The sequence below is a fragment of the Nipponia nippon genome, unplaced genomic scaffold, assembly GCF_047370975.1.
Source record: "Nipponia nippon isolate SJK-2023a ecotype South Korea unplaced genomic scaffold, ASM4737097v1 scaffold_13, whole genome shotgun sequence".
Lineage (NCBI taxonomy): Eukaryota > Metazoa > Chordata > Aves > Pelecaniformes > Threskiornithidae > Nipponia > Nipponia nippon.
This window is the reverse complement of record NW_028262324.1, coordinates 14668776-14688561: the sequence shown is the minus strand read 5'-3', so window position 1 is coordinate 14688561 and position 19786 is coordinate 14668776. Positions and strand designations below refer to the sequence as shown.

The 19786-nt window shown below is 49.6% G+C and overlaps 1 protein-coding gene across 4 annotated transcripts in view; it reads left to right on the top strand.

The window, feature by feature from the left end:
* The first annotated feature begins 3167 nt into the window (after positions 1–3167).
* Positions 3168–19786, top strand: part of NKAIN4 (sodium/potassium transporting ATPase interacting 4) — a 52261-nt gene continuing 35642 nt past the window's right edge. For 2 of the 4 annotated variants that reach the window (XR_015703071.1, XM_087750321.1), the window contains exon 1: positions 3170–3571. Coding sequence is in view for 3 of the 4 variants with exons in the window: in XM_087750321.1 (XP_087606447.1) it covers positions 3518–3571 (54 nt within the window). In the remaining variant the exon portion in view is untranslated. Of the gene's footprint in view, positions 3572–19786 lie in introns of all 4 variants that reach the window. The other 2 variants (XM_087750318.1, XM_087750320.1) reach the window with 2 other exon arrangements.

The following is a 19786-nucleotide window of genomic DNA, read 5'->3' as shown; positions in this document are numbered from 1 at the left end:
TGAGGCTGATTCCCAGCTGGATTTCATTGCCTCCATGGAGTCAGGATGTGACCAGCATGTGCATCAGGACCTTAAAGTGAAGGAGCATCCTCAGGAATTAAAGGAGGAAAAAAGAAACAACTAGGATCTCTTAACATACCTGTGGCACAGCGTTTGGAGAGGACTGCAATAATGGCTGTCCGATGGAGAGGGCTGGAGCTGCCTGCGATTGCCTTGCTCTGTGGCCACACATCAGGGATCAGTAGCCCTGCTGAGAATTCCTCAGACCCCATCCAAAATCCCTTCATCGGGAGAAATGCTTCATGACATCCACACTGGACTCTCACAGCAACATTTTCCCCATCAGAAGCTGAGGATGAGGTTATACTCCAGGCAGCAAAAAATTCAGCATACTGAGCAATTTTGGCTTTATTTCTTGTTTGCTAATTTAAAGTCGTAGTTGGTTTTATGAGTTAAACTCTCAGGGTAGATGTGTGTCCCTGCAGCACTCAGGCAGGAATTCGGATGGCCAGGACTTCGCACAATTTTTAGGAGATGCTGGCGGCTGCTGTGGCCATGCCAAGCCGAGCGCCGCTGCGCAGTGGCGCGGGGGGATCACTGGCGGCGTACTGCGCATCGGGGATGGCACGGTGGTTTGGCAGCCTGTGCGCTGCCTCCTCCAATGGTGCCTTGTTAATCCATCTGCTAATTAAATAAACGTAATTAGGATCTAAGTACTATGTGTTTTATTCGCTTAGGTCCAAACTCAGCTAAGTTAATATTTCATCTCATGGAAATAAGGGATTTTCTGGAGGTCTGCAGGAGACTTTTTAATTGGCCTGCAAAGAGCAACCAAAAAACCAAACCTGTTGTCAGGAGATTCAAACTCATTGCACCTCCACTGGTGTCTGTAATCGAAAGAGGCTGGAGACCACGGTACCGAAGCAAGCGTCCTACTTTCGGCATGTGAGTAGCCCCACTAAAACCGGTGAGGCTATTTGGGTGCTTAAAGGCAGATCCCCTCTGTGTCCAGGCCTCCTGCTATACCAGCGCGGATAAGAAATCATACAAATGAAGATTATAAGATCAGGCTCTGAGAGTTTTAAGTCTCTCTCTGAAATACAGGTTACATTATCCCTGTAGTTTCACCCTTCTTAATAAGCTAAGGAGAGTCAGTGTGTTTTCTTTCAGATGCACGTGGAGTCCCAGCCAACACATGGTTGCCTTTTACTTAGCTTATCAAGATAAAAGTGCAGGCGGAAAAAATCCTGTTTATGTCAAACTGAGTATTTCAGCAGCAATGCCTTTCGCTGTTTCACACGACGTCTCCTTTCTAGTACAACAGAGTTGGAAAATAGCTGTGCTTGTGGGAGGGTTTTCAAAGCAGGAGGCAGTACAAGAAATGTGGGAAACCTTAAGAAATGGCAGAAGGGCCAGGCACTAACCTGCACGGCTGCCAGCCAGCCTTCCCCGTGCTGTTCCCAGCAGTTCCCAGAGCACGTAACACAAACCAGCCCGACCCCAGCCTGCTCTCAGCGCTCTTGAGCTCCTGTTTTAAGTCTGATGTTGGGTTGCCTGACCCGACAGTGCAGTTTCGATGCAGTTTGTAAGGAATGTTTCATCGTCATTCATTAAAAAATAAATTGGTCTTTGTTCCTATTGCCTCCGCCATCCAAAAACCATCTTCCTGGGCATACAAATACTGCCAAAGCTTCTTCAGTCGACAGCTTTCTGGGTGAAGTAAATTGGTTTCTTCTCTGGGTGTATTCCTCTCACCTATAATAAAATGTGTTTTATTGTATCTGACTGCATTAATTGATGCCCTGGTTATGTGTGGTGCACAGGTCAGACAATCAATATACTTTACCATTTAAAACCAGTAGGATTTGTGATCAGTTCAGAGTCTGTTTCCTAATCTTAGGTATTCAGAGTTTGCTTGTTTGTTTGTTCTGTTTCTCCCTGTGGCTGATTTGAATAACAATAGTGTTGTTAATATAAGGCTTTTAACATTCATAGCACTTTAGGACTAATCCTGCTTCCTTGGGGTATAGACAGGCAATGCTTTCCTCGAGTAAAATGATAGAGCCTCTAACATTTCAGCTACCATCTCCTTCTCACAGCCCTGGAATAAGCAGCATGGCACGCTTATTTAAAAGGAAAGCGGAACTGGTCGCCCACGGTACGAAGTCGCACCCTGCTTTGGAGGCAGAAGCAAAACCCTGACTTGCTTCAGGTGAAGAAGGAACAGCCTGAGAGTAACGGAGCAAACTGTCGTGCAGCCATTGGAGTCACTGGCGATTGCAAAGAGACGACATTGTCGTCGCATGAGTCTCTCCCAAAGCTTCTTATCCTGTTGGGTTGAGCTTAGCAACAAATCTGTCCCAGTCCCAGTGCCTGGTGTCTGACCTGCTCCTCGCTCTGACCAGAGGCGTGTACGGCAGGGAGGGCTGACGTGGTCCCGTGTCTTCTGGACCCTGCTTCTCCTGGAGAGGAGGCAACGTGCAGGACTCGGGCACGTTAAGGGGGTGGTTGTGTGCTCGTGGATTTGCTCTACTATTTGCAATTGAAGTAGACTGACTTGGTTTTCTACAGATGCAGGGTATGGCGAGTGGCTCATAGATGGTGCTCAGGCAGTTCTTCTTGGAAAGAGAGATGCTCCCCTACCTCCCTCTGCTGCTAGTCAGCTGTGGTTCATACACAAGCCTGGGTATATACCTTAAAGTACCCACAAACATACATTTTAAAGAATTCCTTGTCTTCTCCCCCTTTCTGAGTTTGTCTTCCATGTGTGCTCTCGCTGACAAATTTTATGGGAAGAACAGTTGTATTTTAGGTTAATTCTGGGCTGCATGATTTTTAGGGCGAGCACACCAGCACCTGCACGGGAGGAAGGTGATGGGCATATGTGGAAGGGGGAGAGGAGCTCCCGATTCCCGTCCCCTGGGATGTCCTAGGGGCTCTGTGTCCTGCACACACAGCTTGCCTGTCCAGCGCACCCCTGTGCCCCGGCACAGACCGGGCACCCCCGGCCAGCGCCGGAGCCAGCACCGCCCGGGGAAAAGGGTCCCATCAAGGGAAAAACCACCCGGCGCTGCCCCGCCAGCCCTCGCCGAGGGGGAAGGGAGCTGCCCCCGGCTGCGCGGCTCCGCCCGGCTCGGCCCCGCGGGGGAGGGCTCTGCCCGGGGCCCGGGAGCATCCCCCGGGGGCCGGGAGCATCCCGCGGGGCTCCGGGGCCGCATCCCGGCGGCGGCAGCAGCGAGCCCCCGCCCCGCCAGCCCTGCCCGCCTCCGGGACGGCAGCCGCCGGCGGGGCATTGCCCTTTTAAGCTGTGGTCCCGCTGCCTCCCCCCCGGCTCCCGGAGGGGCTCCGGCAGCCGCCGCGACCTCCCTCCCTCCCTCCTTCCCTCCCTCCTTCCCTCCTTCCCTCCCTCCCCGCTCCCGGCGGCGAGCGGCAGCTGCGGGCCGGGGCGCGGAGAGCCCCAGGGCGGCGGCGGGGCCGCAGCGAGCCGGGCTGCCCCTGCCCCCGCTGCTCGGGGACCATGGGATGCTGCACCGGGCGCTGCACCCTCATTTTCCTCTGCACTTTGCAGCTGGTAAGTGGAGGCGCTCCGGGAGAAGGGGGGGGGGGGACACGGGACGGTGGAGAACGGGGGGTTCGGCTCCCCGGGACGGGGACGGGGACAAAAGCCCCCCCCGCGCCTCGGTGCCCGCTGCCCCCGGGGCCGGGAGAGGCTCCGGTCCCTCCGCAACTTCGTCTCGGAGGAGGAGGGAGGTGGAGGGATGGCAGGCTGCGCTCCGGGGACGCTTTGCTGCGCAGGGGGGGAATTTACCGATGCCTAAAACTCGAAGAAACGTGTTGTGTTTTTTTTTTAAATAAGTTCTCAATTCATAAGTTCGTGCTTATAAGATAGACCCAGGACAAAAAAATCAGTCTGTCAAAGGAGTCCCGGCGGGCTCGGCGGCGGTGTTGCAAAGCAAAGCAAGGCAAAGCAAACTTCATCCGTGCTGAAGCCCACCGGTACCTTCAGCCTCTTGCACGCCCAGCGGCAAGGGAGGGCTCGCCCGCGTCCCACCCCGCTCGCCCGCGTCCCACCCCGCTCGCCCGCACGGTGCTGGCTCGGAAGGAATTATTTCAAACCTCCTCGGGATGAAGCGCTTAGATAGAATGTGCTTAGAAATATACGTGTATTTATTTAGGAGTAAACTTCCCGGTGTGCGGCAAGCGAGGTCCCTGGTGGGCAGGGGTCCCCGTCCTCACGACATCTGCCTACATGTCAGGGCGAGCCGCGATAAACAAAGGTCTGGCTGTTCCCCGAGTGTCTGTGCATCCAGCCCGGATCCGGAGGGTCCCCTTCTTGTCAATAGCTAATGGGCTCCAGGGCTCCTCGAGCCTTAAAAAGGAAATGACAGCATCTACGTATTTAATTTCATTTACTTCTTCCAAATTTGCTTTATTTTGGAGCATTAGGGGCGTGCAGGAAAGGGCAGGCTTCCTGCTAAGTTCTCTTGAATAGCAAGGCAGCGCCAAGGGATGAGTCTAGTTAAAACTCTTTGTTTTGGAGTTGCTTGCTGTGACAGCAGTGTGTTTTCTGCGAAGGGACGGTGAGCGAGCGCTTCGCTGAAGGTGGGAGAGAACCTCTCAGGAGTAGAAACCTGCTAGTTCGTACATGTAAACCGTCAGGCTAAAACTGAAGGGGAAGGGGGTGAGAATGCAACCCTGTTAACTCCGACCAGCACAATGGGAAGATGCGGATGGAAGATTTGACTCGTAGTTAAACAAAATACAGAATAGAAGTGGCGGGGGTTTCTTGCACAAAGCGTCTCGCTAGGCATATTTATGAGCGAGCTGAATGGCTGGGGAGTGTATTTAGTCTCCCGGATTATTTCTTTTGATTTTTCACCCATGATCACAGAAGAAAGAAGCTGTACCCTGTGTTACATTAGAAATTGGCACCTCGACACTCACTGTCTCTTAAACCCGTCACTGTGTCATCCTGCTTTAAAGCACACACTCACACACACTGGAGGAAAAAAAGAGAAAAGGATAAGAAAGAGAAAAAGCCATGAGCTACTGGTGCTGTTCTTATTTCTGACAAGCGTGGGAGTTTTCTCGTATCCAAGATACAGGGACAAAGAACCCCCAGCATTTTATTTTCCTTAAGACCCTCCTCCTCGAAGAAAAGAATCAGTTTGGCTCATTCTTAAGCAAGTTCGGATGCCTTGGCCGTGGTGATTTCCCATGGCACTTGCTGGGTGAATTGGTAGAGCTGGAAAAATGTGAACTATGGTGAGGGAATTCCTGGAGCTGCGCTCCGATGGGGGTGAGGTCAGGAGATCCTGGCCGGTTCCCAGCAAGTGCCTGGGTGAGGGTGAGGTCCAGACTGGTGCTTTTTTATTATTTTTTTAAGCAAACTTTGTAAATCGTCACATCACTTCCATAGCAGTCCAGCCAAGTGATCTGCAGGACTCGCTGCTGCTCAGGGTGGGTTCTGCTAAGACAAAACACCGAGGCGATCAGGCCAAGATCATCAATAAATTATAATGACATGAACTTCCTTTGTTCCCCTCATGTCTCTGCTCGGCTTCATTCGATACTTTGAACCCTTCCCAGTCTTCCCTGTATGCTGCCAAGCACCGTGCCTCCCACTACCAAAGTCCCAGGGGTGAAATCCTGGCTCATCTATGGTCAGTGGATGCTTTGCCTTCACGAAACAACCAACCCCCCGCCAAAAAAAAAAATCAAATTATGAATTTGAGTTGCAATGCTTCGTAGAGATTGTTTTATTATTAGGTGCAAGTAGTTGAGTGAGTGTGTGGGGAAGTGTTTGCACGCTGCAGCCTAAATGTTTCCCTGGAAAAAAAAGGCAGAAAACAAACATATTCATCGTTGCAGCGTATGCTCCCAAAGAAAAAGTTTGTGATCCAGTCGGAGAGCAGAACAACGTGTGAATTCAAGGAGCTGCTACACAACGCGAATACCAACTAGATCTTCAGCCCCCCACGGGCTGAGCGCTCGTGGCGCGGAGGGAGGAGGAGAGCCGTATGCGTCTGTCTGAAGAAAATCAGGGCTGACTCCCCAGCGGTTTGCTAATCAAGGGGGGAGGGAAGGCTGTAGTTTGAATAAATAATTTGCCATGTTCCAATTTTAGGTTATTGTTTCCTTGAAACGTCCATGTTGGGCTCTTGCTTTGCCGATCAGTGCTGCAGGGAGGCTGCGGGAAGGTTCTGGCTCTCCCTCCCCCTGATCCCGGTCTGTGTCGCTGTTCCTAATCCTTCCCTTCTTCCCGATCCACCCCTGTCTTCAGCAGGAGTTTGGGGGGACACTGGCTCAGGTCGGGGCCACCCTGCAGATGACCTTACCCTCAGCCATGGCATGGAGGAGGACCGTCAGCAAGGTGACAGGGTGTTTGTAGCCCAGAGTTTGTGCATCCCCAAGGCGTTGTCACCTCCCAGTTCTTGCTTTGCCCAAGCGCATCATCTGCTGTTCCGGTGCCGATGTTACCTACAGCAGCTGGGCAGCCCTTGCTCATCCCTCCCAGCCTTTGGGCAGCTGCTTATTAAGAAACACGAGCAAAACTTAAAGGAGGCTTTGGCCTCCCAGGAAAAAAGTCAGGACTCTGTAAGAGAGCCTTCGCAGAGGGTTAAGAAATGTCCCTTGTAGAAATTAGGGTTGAAAAAGGCTTGTCTAGGGCAGGATTTCTGATCCCGAGCGGTACAACAGAGACTGTCGCACCCAGCAGGGCTGCGGGCCGGGTGGGTCATGGTGAGAAACCGCAAATGAGGGCTGGGTCTCAGGCAGGGAGATATTAAAAAAATCATTGATTTGCTTCTTTCCTCTCTGCCAGCGTGAGATTGCACCCAAACTGTATTTTCTGGAGCAGTAAGTGATTGTGCGCTGAAGGCACTATGTGAATTTATTTCCACCGAGCATGGAAAAATTCCCTCCCTCCCCGTGCCCTGTCCCAATAAATCAAACAACTGTAGTTTCTTTACATTCTGTCTGCGGATGGAGAGCTCAGATGCCAAGCAAAGCCTGGAGACAATTTTACAGATACATTATAAATCCCCCTAGAATAAGAGCTTCTAATGGAAAAAGTGACTAATACTTCAAATGAGCACAGAACAAGGCACCCTGGGACGGGACTGCATATTGAGACTCACCAAAAGTAACTATATACCTTTATTTATTTATTTTCTCATGCTCTCTTTCTCCCTCGCTCCCTTCTCAGCGATGCCTTTTTAATCTCTTACAGAAGGGGGTGACCAGTTCTGGAAACTATTTGAAACCAGCACAGATCCTTCTCTAACTGCTCTCCTGTAACTAAAGCGGTCGTGGCAGTCTGATCGAGGCGTAAAGCGATGAAGAGCATGCAGGGAGTGAGGGCAGAAGGGGAGTGTGGCAGACAGGCGGTGGGATTGCTCGGCGAGGCAGGATCTGGGCAAAAAAAAAAAGCATGAGTTAAAATAGGTGGGCTTGATGGGATCGGCACGCGTGGGCTGCAAGAGGGAGCGTGGTGGAGCATCTTCCTACCCAAGGGAAGGAGCTACAGGATTGCAGCATCTGCACCTTGGGGGTTGTGCAGATGCCTTTCTTGGCTTTCTCCTCTCCATCCCAGGGACATTTGGAACTGGAGGCAGGGTGGGGAGAGCAGGACCCGTCCTTCCCCGCTCTGCGGCTGCCCCCGGAGCTGGGGCGGTTTGACGCATCTCCTGGGGGAGGTCTGAGCTCACCCAGCTGAGCACAAAGCGCTCGAGGCGAGAGCAGGTGCGAGGGGAAGCGCAGCATCCCTTCGCTCATCGCGCCGCTCAGGACCGCTCCAAAATTACCGTGTGCTCTCCCCAGCTGTTTATCTCCTCCATGTTTTGTGCTTAAATTATAATCCCTCTATCTTTCGTGCATATGCACAGCACCTAGCACCATGATGGCTTGAACCTTTCCTGAAGTCCTTGAACAATACTCCAGGCTAAATAATAACGTAAGTCTAAAGACTACGTTTGACAGATGCTGTCTTCTCCGTGTCTGTTCCAGACAAAGGAAAATTAAAGCTGTGCCAATAATAGAGCTCGTCAGCATTTTCCACTGAAGCTGACTTTCAGTAGAAACCTGGGAATTTGACTAAATGAATATTTTCATGAGAAGTATCTGCTTTCCATAGACAATTCTGAGTTTTTCTCCCAAGTTTTGGCCAGAATATTTTGGCAAAAAATCAAAAATGTGCTGGCAAATGTTTGCTGTGCTGGCAAACATTTTTCATTTTGGAGTTGTGGAGCTTTTCTTACAAAAAGTTGAATTTTTGCATGAGGAGATTTTTCTTTTTTTTTTCTTTTTCTTCTTTCCTGAGCAGCTGAAGTCGGTACCGCTGTAGCGCAGTGGTCTAAGCCCAAAAGCTTCTGAGCAGCACAAGGGAAGAGGGGTTTGGGGGGGCTGTTTCAGATGTGCCCGTTGCAGATTGCACCTTGCCTGGCAGCCCACATCCGCGTTTCCCAGAGCGGTGGCGGCGATGGCGAATGACTCACAGGAACCACAATTCTTCGTGTCCCCTAACCAAACCCATCTCGCGCTTTCAGACCAGGAATGAAATTTGGCAAAGGCCAAGCCAAAAAACAGCTGAGGGCAGGGTGGTATTGAGGTCAACTCTTCTTCTTGGAGAACCAGGGCTGTATTTCAGCTGACGCGGTATGTTTGCCTGACCGCTCTCTGATTTCTCCCGGCCACTCTCTGCTCCTGTGCCTTCCCTTTTTTCCTCTCTCCGAGCACCGGGGCCATGCGAGAAGAGAAGGAGGCAGTTTTCCCCCGGTGGGGAACCTCTCCCCGTGGCCGGTGCGGGGTTAAGGGAGCGCTGCGCCTGCCAGCCCCGAGCTGACGTTGCTCCATTGTGTGCTAATAATATACGGAAACTCGGATCATTTTGGCCGGGGTGCAAAATGGAGCTCTTCCAAGAAGCTGCTCCAGGGGCCCTCAAGTAGGAACTTTTGGAGAATAAACTGAATAACAAAGGCCAGATTGTGATCGCTTTTCCTCCAGGAAAACCCTGGAATAGCCCCTAGCTTTTCGAGCACTTAAGAAAATGCATATGATCTAGCGAGCAGTAAGCGCCCCAGCTGTAGCATTCCCTTTTCCCATTAACAAAGCATTCAGCTTGAGGTCAGTAGAACTAAACCTTTCTTTCTTATATAAAAAAAACCAAAACAACAGAGATAATTTGTGATTTAATGTCCTTATGCTTGCCGTGTTCCCTTTGCCCCCTCTCCTCCTGGGCTGCAGTAGATGTGAGCAGCACACCTACCTGCATAGGTTGTCTCTCTGTGTTTAAGTTTGGTAGACAGAGAGTTTTCAACGAAGTGGAAACTTTTCTCTCAGAAGTAATGCGTTCTTCTCCCATTCCCCCTCACCAGAATATGAGGAGGGAAAAAAGGACATTTCTGGGCAAAAAAATGAAAATGCTCTGGCATTTAGCAGTGTTTGCTGAAAATGATGGGGAGGGTTTATTGTGCCAAACCCCAAATATTTTGAACGTTTCAGAAGTGTTTTCAAGCTTCTGTAAAAAAGTTGAGAAGTCTCACTAAAAAGAAGTCGGTTTGGTGTTCTGTTGGGTTTTTTCCTTTGCAGTTGTGCACTCCGGAAGTTTTCATCTTCCAAATATTTTTGACATCATCGTGTCTCCCCCAACTTGGGTTGGGGTTTAAGGGGAGAAGGCCTCAAAGAGAAAGTACAGGCTTGGGCATTCCTGCAGGGTAGTGGCTTGCTGAGTTGACTCATTATCTACTCATAGGCCAATGGGTTTTGGTATTTTCGTTGTAGAAGGAAACCCAATGAATAAACGCGCTGCAGAACTGTCAATCTGAGATATTTCATAATCATTCCAGAATCACAATATTACATTAAAGTTCATGGGATTTCAGAATAAGAATAAATGACTTCTGCTTCACTTGTTTGTTGAGCTCTGATAAGGGTCAGAATCTTATTTCATCTTTCTTGCCAGAGATGATAATAGGGATTACGAAAGCGAGGATTAATAGCAGTAAATGCAGGGAATCAGTAGTAAAGTAATAATAGGAAAGTAGGTATTAATAGTAGGGATGAGAAAGACTGGAATGACTGAAATATCTGGCAGAAATCTTTGAGATGGGGTTTCAACAAAAGTGCTGCTTCTCACCAGCACCTCTGTGTTTCACACTGAACTTAGAAAAGTCAATGGTGATGTTGCTCTGGCTTATCCCTGGGTTAGCTGAGCCCTGGGCCCGCATCTGAAAGTCCTTGTGAAGCGAGGAACAGAAGTTTTATTTTGCTTCATGTTCCGTTCCGAGGTTTCACAGGCTGGAGAGGAGCGAGCAGCAGTTCTCTGCTGGGGCAAGATCAATAGATCCTCCCTTGACTTCGCTGTAGCTCGTTAACACCAACCCTCTTTTCCGAGGGATGCTTTTTGGTCTCATTTCCACAAGGACTTAATTGCCATTTTCCTGGTGTCTGTGGCTTGTTCTCAGCACAGCTGCTTCTGTGTCAGGACGGTAGACACAAATATGTTGTTTATCAGGGAAGCTCACGTCCCAGATTTTCTCTCAAAGGTGAGGATTCATGGAAATTAGGAGAGCAGCTTTTCTGATCCCCTCCCCCCTTCATCCTGGATGTTGTTTGGGCGAATCTAGGTTTGGTAATTGAGGTGTCAGATTCCCTGACACCTTTCGGCTGAAAGGATGATGGTGTGGAAGCGGTGACCTCCGCTGCCATCTGCCACTGCTTAATGAAAATATACTGTGGGAATCAAGGCAACAGCTTGTCTTCATCACCTGCTTGGAGAAGGCAGACGTCAGGAGTCGCTGTGCCAGCTTCCTTTGCCACCTTTCAGCGACTGGCCGGCCCTGCAGGCAGCTTCCCACCTGCTCTCCAGGCTCTCTCAGGCCAGGAAAATATCTGCTTTCTTCCCTCTCTTTTTTTAATCCAGTTTTTTCATCCAACGCTCAAAACTCTAGAAAACGAGGACCATCATCATATTTTTCCTGTACCAATGGAGCAAGCACACAGATGTCCACCCAGGTCCTGGTTTTCAGAAGCGTGGGAGCACAAGGTGCCACCCCGTTAGGGCAGCAGGCAGTCCCGCTGGACAGCGGCGGGGCGGGAGGGCTGAGTCGGGGGGGGATCCAGCCTTCGTGGCCTACCTGCACTTTGGGGCAGCCCCTCACCACGCAGACTTGCTCCCCCTTGCGCTGCCCTCAGAGGAGACAAGAAAGCAGCTGAGGATCTCCCTGATGAGATCCTGGGGGATGGGATGCCTGGAGAGGGGTGAGCCAGGCTCCTCATCCTGCCTCGCTCCATCCCACATCCCACAGAGCTGCCCATAAGTTCGGTCTCCCAGGTCTAGGAGGACATCACTCCGCAATAGGATTTCTTTGCTCAGCATGGTCCTCCAAGTCTCTTTCCCCGTCATTGTGCCATCCCCGAGTGACCTGCGACATCACTGACCTAAGGGAGGTAGGTCCGAATGATACAGGACAGACTCTCTCCTTCATTACCGAGCACTTGGGCAACCAGTCACCTGGTCAAAGATACGAAAGAACAAGAATTGAATATTACTCAGGGTAGTTGAGTTGCTCTTCTCCTCAAGAGCTAAGTACGCTTAATAAAAAATGAATCCTGGTGCTCAGATGAATACAGTCACAGTGAACATACCAAGCCTGGGAAGAAGCCCCCTGTGACCCTTCTCCGGGGAACGGGGACCTGTCCTGTGTCTGTGGTGACTCTGACAACAGCCTTGGACCCATTAAAGCGTCTGGTGCTGAATTATATTTCCCAAGCGCTATTCTCTAGAGATAGTTCATCCGTAAACACCGTTTCATCTGAACAGAGAAGGTGAGATAGAGGACACTACAGAAGGGGAGGGAGCATTTTATTACCTACACAGAACTTATAAAATATTGACCGTAACCTCGCATGGAGTGCTCTGTATGGTGTGTTCATCCATCACAGATAAACAGCCTCACCACAATTAACAGTTTGTCACTGTCTATCTTCAGCTCCACCTGAAAATTACCTCTGTAGTAACCAGAGCTCAACCTCAGTACCAGGACGGTTAACCTACCTGGAGATCAGGAGGAATCTAAATCCTGGCCTTACTTGGATTTGTTCATATTTACGAGGTTTGGACGTTATTTCTACAGTACTACAATAAGACCATTGCCCTGCACATTAGAAATGGTTTCTTTGTGTTGGGAGTATATGGGGTTGTACTCTGAGGTCTACAAGCAAACTTTTCCCCTACATGAAGCTCAGCAGATAGATGGTCTTTTTGTGGAGGGTATGTGGCAGGATCTTTCCTTAATATTACTGCTATGTTCCAGATACTCAGGAGTGCCTAACTCCAGGCTATGAGGCTTGGGAGCGTCCTTTCCTCCTTTCAGAGATGCTGGACCCTTGATACTCTACCAAGAGGGAAATAGTCCCACTTTAGTAGAAGCACCACATCCAAATGTTCCAAGAACCAGGATGTAGTCATGGGCACTTAAAAAAGCTTTTCTGCTTCCCTGAGAAGGAATTATTGAGTGAAGCTGACTGGAGAAAAACTCCTCCTGAACCAAAGACCCTCCCTAACCAGGACAAGACAGAGCTGACCTCTTTATTTAGAGGCCTTGAAAGCAGCAGAGACCGCATGTATGTGTTTACCAGCTAACAAGTCCACAGAGACAAGGTCTAGGTCCATAGGCTGATTAACTTTGTGGAGGATGACCAAGACCTGAGTCCTCAGACTTGGGTGGACTATTGCACTTCCCCAGAACCCAAAACACCTTTGAGGTTCTGGGCCAAACACCTCCTGTCCAGCTGCAGCGCAGAAGAGCTTCTCCTGCAGCTCTTCCCTGGAGGACGATGACGAGAACAGCCAAGACTCTGGCCAGATTTGAAGACTCTGTGCATTTAGATAGCTTGCACGACTGGCTACTTAGCCAAATCAAACCCAGTTCCTAATTTCCCATGGCTACTGGTAATCCGTTAGCAGCAGATTTCCATGTGTGAGATGAGAATGGGCTCTGACAGGCGGCTGGCATCCCTCGCTCCGGCAGACAACGCACTTTTTGTGATATCATTGTGGGAAAGGCAATACACCTGCTTATATTGTATATGTACAGAATTAGGGGAGAAATCTGATTATCCTAATTACTCAGAAATGCTAAATATGTGCAGAATACAGTTTGGCTAATTAGCCTGGGAGATTGCTGGCTGTTCGACAGGGAGGAGAGCGGGGTGTTGGGAGAAGCATAACGGGAGTTCACAGCCTGCGATGTGCCCTTTGCTTGCCAAGCATGTGGAGAAAAGTGAGCATGGGGGTTTGGAGATGTGATTGCCAGCCTTAAAACAAATTACAAAGCTGGGAAAGGGCAATTCTTTTTCAAATGTCTGCCACTTTTTAGGATTCTGGGCCTTCCAGTTTCCCATCTCATTATTCTGAGAGGAGACATTCAAGGGAAGGATGGGTCTGCCTCGCTGTGCAAACAGCTGGCGAGGGCCCCTGCACGACACCTTCTCAGAGGTATCTGCTCTGCGGGCTCTTTATCCTGCCTTTGTGCTGACACAGGCAGATTCTCAAATGCTCACAGAAGCCCGAGGAGACCTGATGGTGGTTGGTTCTGTGAATGGTGCTGCTTCGTTTGCATTTAATGGGCTCATTTGCACCAGAGAAGCGCATGTTAGAAGCGGTCTGCTGGCCCCAAATCTGACCTGCTCTTCCCAGGGATGCAGAGGAAGTCGGGCAGCTGCTAGGCAGGGTGGAGGGTGGTTCATGCTGAGTACATCTCAAGGTACTAATCCCCAGGTGTCTAGATCCACAGAACCAGGCTGGTTCCTCCAGGTCCGTGCTGGACATACACCCACCAAGCAAACCATGGCACGTACGGGAGGGCTGCAGGATCCACACCAGTGTGAGGTCGGGACCGCTGGCATGCACTCCTCGGTGTGTTCTTGGGTCCTACACAAAGCTCTGCCATCAGACCAGAGCCCAAACCCAGATCTTCTGGATATAATCAGTGCCCAAAGTGCACATTCATCCGTCGCTCCTTGTAGCCGTGCTTCCTTGTGTCTTTAAATAACCCTGCCGGCATTTATTCCTGACCTAGCCAGAGACTGACATCTACCTCAAGCTTTTCTGACGAGGTTAACCTTCCTGCTCTTAAGTCACTGGCCAGACGCAGTGTGCTCAGGATCAGTCCTGCTGTCAGTTTAAAACAACATTAGCTGGGAAGTTAGCTATGAGAAGCTACAGAAGCGTGCAGGCTTCCAGGGCTGCCACTGAAGCAGCTTAAAACTGAGTTGTGTGACAGCCTGAAAGAATAGATAGGGTGATATAAAAACTCTGCCATGGCTTCAGACTGTGTCTCCTTTCTGATGAATAATGGCTCTTTGTTTTATTCCTTAGATGACAGGGCTGTTACAACTGCTGAGAACTATTCCAGTGCTAAATATATGGCTCTGTAATAAAGGCTCTGCAATCTATGAACTGGGACTGAATGGATACTTGAGTGAATCATTTAAAGTACGATGAATTTCTGAAGCAGCTCGTAGTGACAGGAGGTGGAGGGGCAGTAAACTCCTTTGCAGATCACTTAGATAAAGGATGCTTTCCTTGCATGGGTTGTAACCCAGGTTTCGCGGCTGCCATGTTTTTCCCTCGTGGTGGCTGCCATGGCCATGTAAAGTTCCTCACTCCCCATTTTGGACACTGACCTGCAAACAAAGGGCGTTTCAGCTGGAGCTCCAGTGTTCGGTGGTGAGACACTGTACAGATTTTCTAGGAGAAATCCTGGAAACCCAGTCCTGGCAGACTCCGTGGGAATGCCGCAGTAAAGGCCTTGTTCACCTGTAACCCAGGGCTGAGAGCTCAGCGGGATTTTGCTAGACGCCATCAGAAACAGCGGCGGTCCGCAGCCTGCTATGATAAGGAGGACAAAGCTGCTTCTTACCGCTGCAGTGTCGTCACGCTGGTGGAAGAGGCGATGCACAGATACTGTTATCGCTGTTCTGGAGTTCACCTCGGAGTCTTGCCAGATTAAACTTCCTTGAAATTACTTAATGTAGCGGCAAGGATTTGAATTTCCATAACGTGGATTGGCACTTTTCTATTTTAGCTAATCCTTGCAGACAGAGCTGCAAGCAAGAAGATGAAAAGACTTGAAAAATATGGTCAGAAAGTTTGGAGTAGGGACAAGCCAAAGATGCCGTCGTTCCAAGGATGAGGAATCGCCTCGCACCTCCAAGGGGACCAAGCAAGGAGGCAGGGCCATGTGCGGGTGAAGCTTTGGTAACACATGCTAATAGAGGGCAAGTCTTTGTCCGCTTTCGTGGCCGGAGGAGACACAAGAGTTCATGGGTGCCCCACATCTGAGCTGCCCGCAGTTCGGGGTTCAGTCCCTGCAAGGTCACCAAACTCTTGCACTGCGGAGGCAGAACCGCTAAAGATTTGCTGCAAATGAACTTTGTTCTCCAGAGCAGTGGCATCTATTGACCAGCCTCTATTTTAAAAGAGGGGAGGAAGGGAAAAAAAAGAAGGAAAAGAGAAATTCAGCTTTGCTGTTGAATAAACCATGAGCCATTGAGGAGCTGCGAGTCAGCAGGGGAGGGGTAGGGGCAGCGCAGAAATGAAGGGGACGCAAACGCCATGCGAAAAATGAAGCGCAGGAGGAGCCTGGCCATTGTGCGAAACTCTTGGAAACTTAATTGGAGAGTCGGTTGGTGGGAGGCCAAAAGATGTATACAATAAAAGAGAGACACTCAACTGGACTGAAAATGCAAACAAATTGGGTAGCACAACAGAAGAGATAAATTATGCTCATAAAATAAACAATGGCTGAGTGACACTGGATAAACAGTTAAATATAATAACGCCACTGTTTGTCTCAGCCATCCTAATTGGGAGGCTGGGCAGCATCCGATGAAAACTCTGCGTTGCACATTTTCCCTTCATAATGAGGGAGGTTTTCCCTCCCCCCTGAAAGCCTCCCTCCAGTCCCATTTAGCAGCAAACTGAAAGGCCTGGTTTCATTCCACTTTCCCACAGCAAACTCATCCTGGCAGGAACTGCATTAAGGAGGACAAGTAGAAAACGATAATAAATTGAGGACTTGCTCCTGTTTCACCTTGTGACAAATCTATCCAATGGGTGACTCGGGGAGGGCGATAAGAGCATGGACTGGGCTGCCGCTTTCCTTTTGACGCTTGGTCATGTGGAAAATAATCCCATTCTAGCCCTCACTCAGAAGGGCTTTCCTTTAAAAGTAATGCTTTTTAAAAGGCACTGCATCCTTATTTACACTGTTGGAAAGCCAGCAGCTCGCCTCCATCAAAGTGAACATCACGGCTCTCATTTCATCATCTGCTTGGACTGAAGAGCAAAAACAAAGGGGATGGTGCACAAAAAGTGATACGGTCAATGCCATGAATGCAAGTGGGAGAACTTGTTAAACCTTTGCTTTTTTTTTTTTTTTTTTTAGCATGATACTGTATTGCTAATAAATCCCCGATGAGAATCTTTTGTTTCGTTGAACTCCTCTCAAGTATAGCAGGAAAACACAGCGGTGCAGGGAATGGCGAGCATGAGAAAAACACGGGCTTAGTGCCTTCCACCACGGCTCACTCTCACGCTTTGAACCCGGACTCTCCACCCCGAGGCACGCACTTCCAGCACTCAATCTTGTAGCAGAGATGCGCTCTTCACCTTTAATGACTACCCAGAGGAGGCTGCGCTTCCCAAGCTGCTTCCTCAACCCGTGAAAGAGAGAGGCTGAACTTCAGCCTCAAATCCGTGTCTAAACTTTCCGCCGTCTCCATCCTTACGTATTTACTTGCTTAATCTGTTTGAGCAGTTCAGTTTCTTGCTTTTATTGACCTAAGAAAAAGCGAGCTGGATCTCCGCTTCCCAGCCTGTGACGCTCGTAGGGAGGCTACAGCCAAGGAAGGAACCCAAGAGGTGGTCACCCTTCCTTGTCTCCGAGCGAGGTCCCGGCAACGCCTGGGAAGTCATCTTGGGTCGCACAAAATTGGCTTTGCCTCCTAAAGTGGCTGGAAAACTGAAATATCCCTTGACATGTCTTGAGGGAGGCAAGGGAAGGTAGATTTGTTACCTGTAATTACTAAGGTAATTAATCAATTATTTAAGTACGACTGGTTTTCTTCCAGTGAAGCAATCAGAAGATGAAAGTCAATAGTGATTGATTCATTTTCTAGCCACTTTCTAGAAGGGAAGTTGTTTGTGGGGATTGTGGTTATTGGAAAATCCCTGCAATACCCCAAAAGCCTCTGACAGTCCCTATTTGTGACAAAATAGTTGTTTGCCTGTTTGTTCCAATTTAAAACCCTTCCTGTCAGAAGCATTTTACTGGAACCAGAAGCTGCACCACTAAATGTTTTTCATGTCCAAAATACTCTTTTCTTCTCAGTTCTTTCTCATTTCATGCTTTGATGACAGGCCTGGAAGTTTGCTAGTACATTCATTAGGGGAGAGTTGGTCAGTATTTCTTCACTGACAGTTATTTTTCAGCTGAAAAAATGGCCACGTGTTTTTTCAGCTATAGTTTTTCGAGGGAAATTTTTCTTTTGTCGTTTTTTTTTAACTGAAACAAGCACGTTTTTGTGTTAGGTTGTTTTTTGGCAAAGCACAAGCAACAGAGTGTTACTAGTGATGGTTAAAACTCAGCTGTCGCAGTATGGGTCATTTTATCCTGACGATAGCGTGCATGAAGTGCAAGCAAATGGCTTGGCCCATTTGCAGCCAAGCTCCTAAAATACCTCCAGCTTCTAATTTGTCTGAAAACTTTCTGCATATTGCCATAACGTGCCGAGGGGAAAGTCTCCTGGGTCGGTTTTGATATATAAACCCAATCACTTCTGCAGTATTAGCTCATCTGCTCTGTCCTGACTTCCCAGCTGTTTATTAGACTAAAGTTACGTCCTCCGGCCGCGGAGGGCGAGGTAAGATTAATAGCTGAGATGAGCAGCAGTGGGGAGCCTGGCAGATGGACTGATGGGGCGTCCTTTACTGGGCATTGCTGGGATTTGGTTGGAGCATCAACGGGGCTGAATTTGGGGGGATGCAGGCAGGGGAGCGGGGTGAGTTTACCTCTGGTTTGAGAAAGTGACTGATGGGAAAGGTGAGGGGGCTGGTGCTGTGATCATCACGGGGAGGTCCCCAACCTACAATGCCACCTCTTTTTATGGGCAGGCAGGCATCCAATAAAAACACTATTGCAATGATGGTGCGGTTTCTGCTGATGCAGGATGATTAGTATGAAATATTAAAGAAGCTTTTTACAAATACAACCTAAGTCTCCAGCTATCCTCTGTGTAAAATGAAGGTGTCATTTCTAATTCCACTGCATAGATAGGAAAGCTGACAGTTAACAACCGTGCTGGAGGGCTTTGGTGGAGGCAGCAGGAGCAGAATCAAAGCCAGGTGATTGATCTGTATTTGGGGTAACACCGGTTTGTGCTGCCCGGTGCGGGAGCCGGGCTGGGTGCCAGTGCATCGACACCCCGATGCCTCCGTGCTGTTCCCATGGAATCTTCTCTCCTGCTCTGCCAGGCCCCGATTTTAGAGAGCCCGTCAGCACACGACTGCAGCTGGGCAGACGCTGTGCCTCAAGTCAGCAGATGCTCCAGCGCTTCACTGAATGAGGGCTTCTGTCTTCCTCAAGGAGCTGCTGCTCCTGGCGTTACAGAGGGGCAAAAAGCATCATATGGGGCTGCTGGCAGGCAGGAAGGGAAAGCTGTAAAATCATGGGGAACGCATCCCTTCGGCTTCACATGTGTCTCCCTGACCCCCCCACTTCACAGCGAGGTATTAGGAAGCAGAAGTGCTAAGAGCACTTCTCTGTGTCCTGGTGGGGGAGAGAAAGTCTTGCTCTATGAAAAAGGGTCCGTTTGTACAGTAATTGCCAGTGGAAGTTTCTGGGTGGCTGTGCTCTCTCCCCTCCCGCTGCAGGATGATCACAAATTGGCTTTCCTTCTAGGAGCAAAGTTGCAGCAAGATCATGGCATCATCCCAATTTCCTAGATTATTAATAATAACAATATCATTTTATTTCTCCCCTATTTCTCACCCACCCTGCGCTTCCCTTTTAATGAATTCTCTTCTCTTGCTGTAGACTCCGCAGTGACACCAGCCTGATTTGTAATGTAAATAGGCAGCCCAGTGTAAAAGCGACCTGCAAGAGCACCGCAGGGCTCTAATTATAATTTTCATTAAACTCCTTCTGTTTACGAATATCCAAGCAATCTGGCATTGCAGCGGGAGCAAGTGGAAATTAAAGCAACACTAGCACTTAGCTACAGTGTCAGGGAGCAGGGACCCAGCTGTTGAGCAGAAACTGAAACAAGGTTCCTATGGACAAAGTTTTGAAGAGTTATTTCAGCTTTGGCATCCTTCCTCTCTCGAGCTTTTACCCCGGTTGCAGAGCTTGCATGTTTTTCCTTCAGAGGATCTGGCTGGTGCAAGTGTTTTACGCGTGATCTAGTCGTGACCTAATTAAGAGGATCAGCTGCCAGAGCTCCCAGTGCGATGCGCAGCATGGAGCTGGGGGGAGAGCGGCCGCTGAGCCGGCCGGAGCAGGACGGGGCGGGTGGAAGGTGCGCAGCAGAGGGAGAGGGACCGTCAAGCAAAGAGGAGAGAGGGGAGCTTTACCTAGCAAGGCCCTGGGGGGTTTCCAAAAAAGATGAGTGATGCAGGGACCATTTGTCCACAGGTGCTGGGGAGCATCCTGCTGAGTTCAGGAGCGCTCTGACCCACAGAGCTACACAAAAAGTGGGGCTTTGCTGCCCATGCTACACGGAC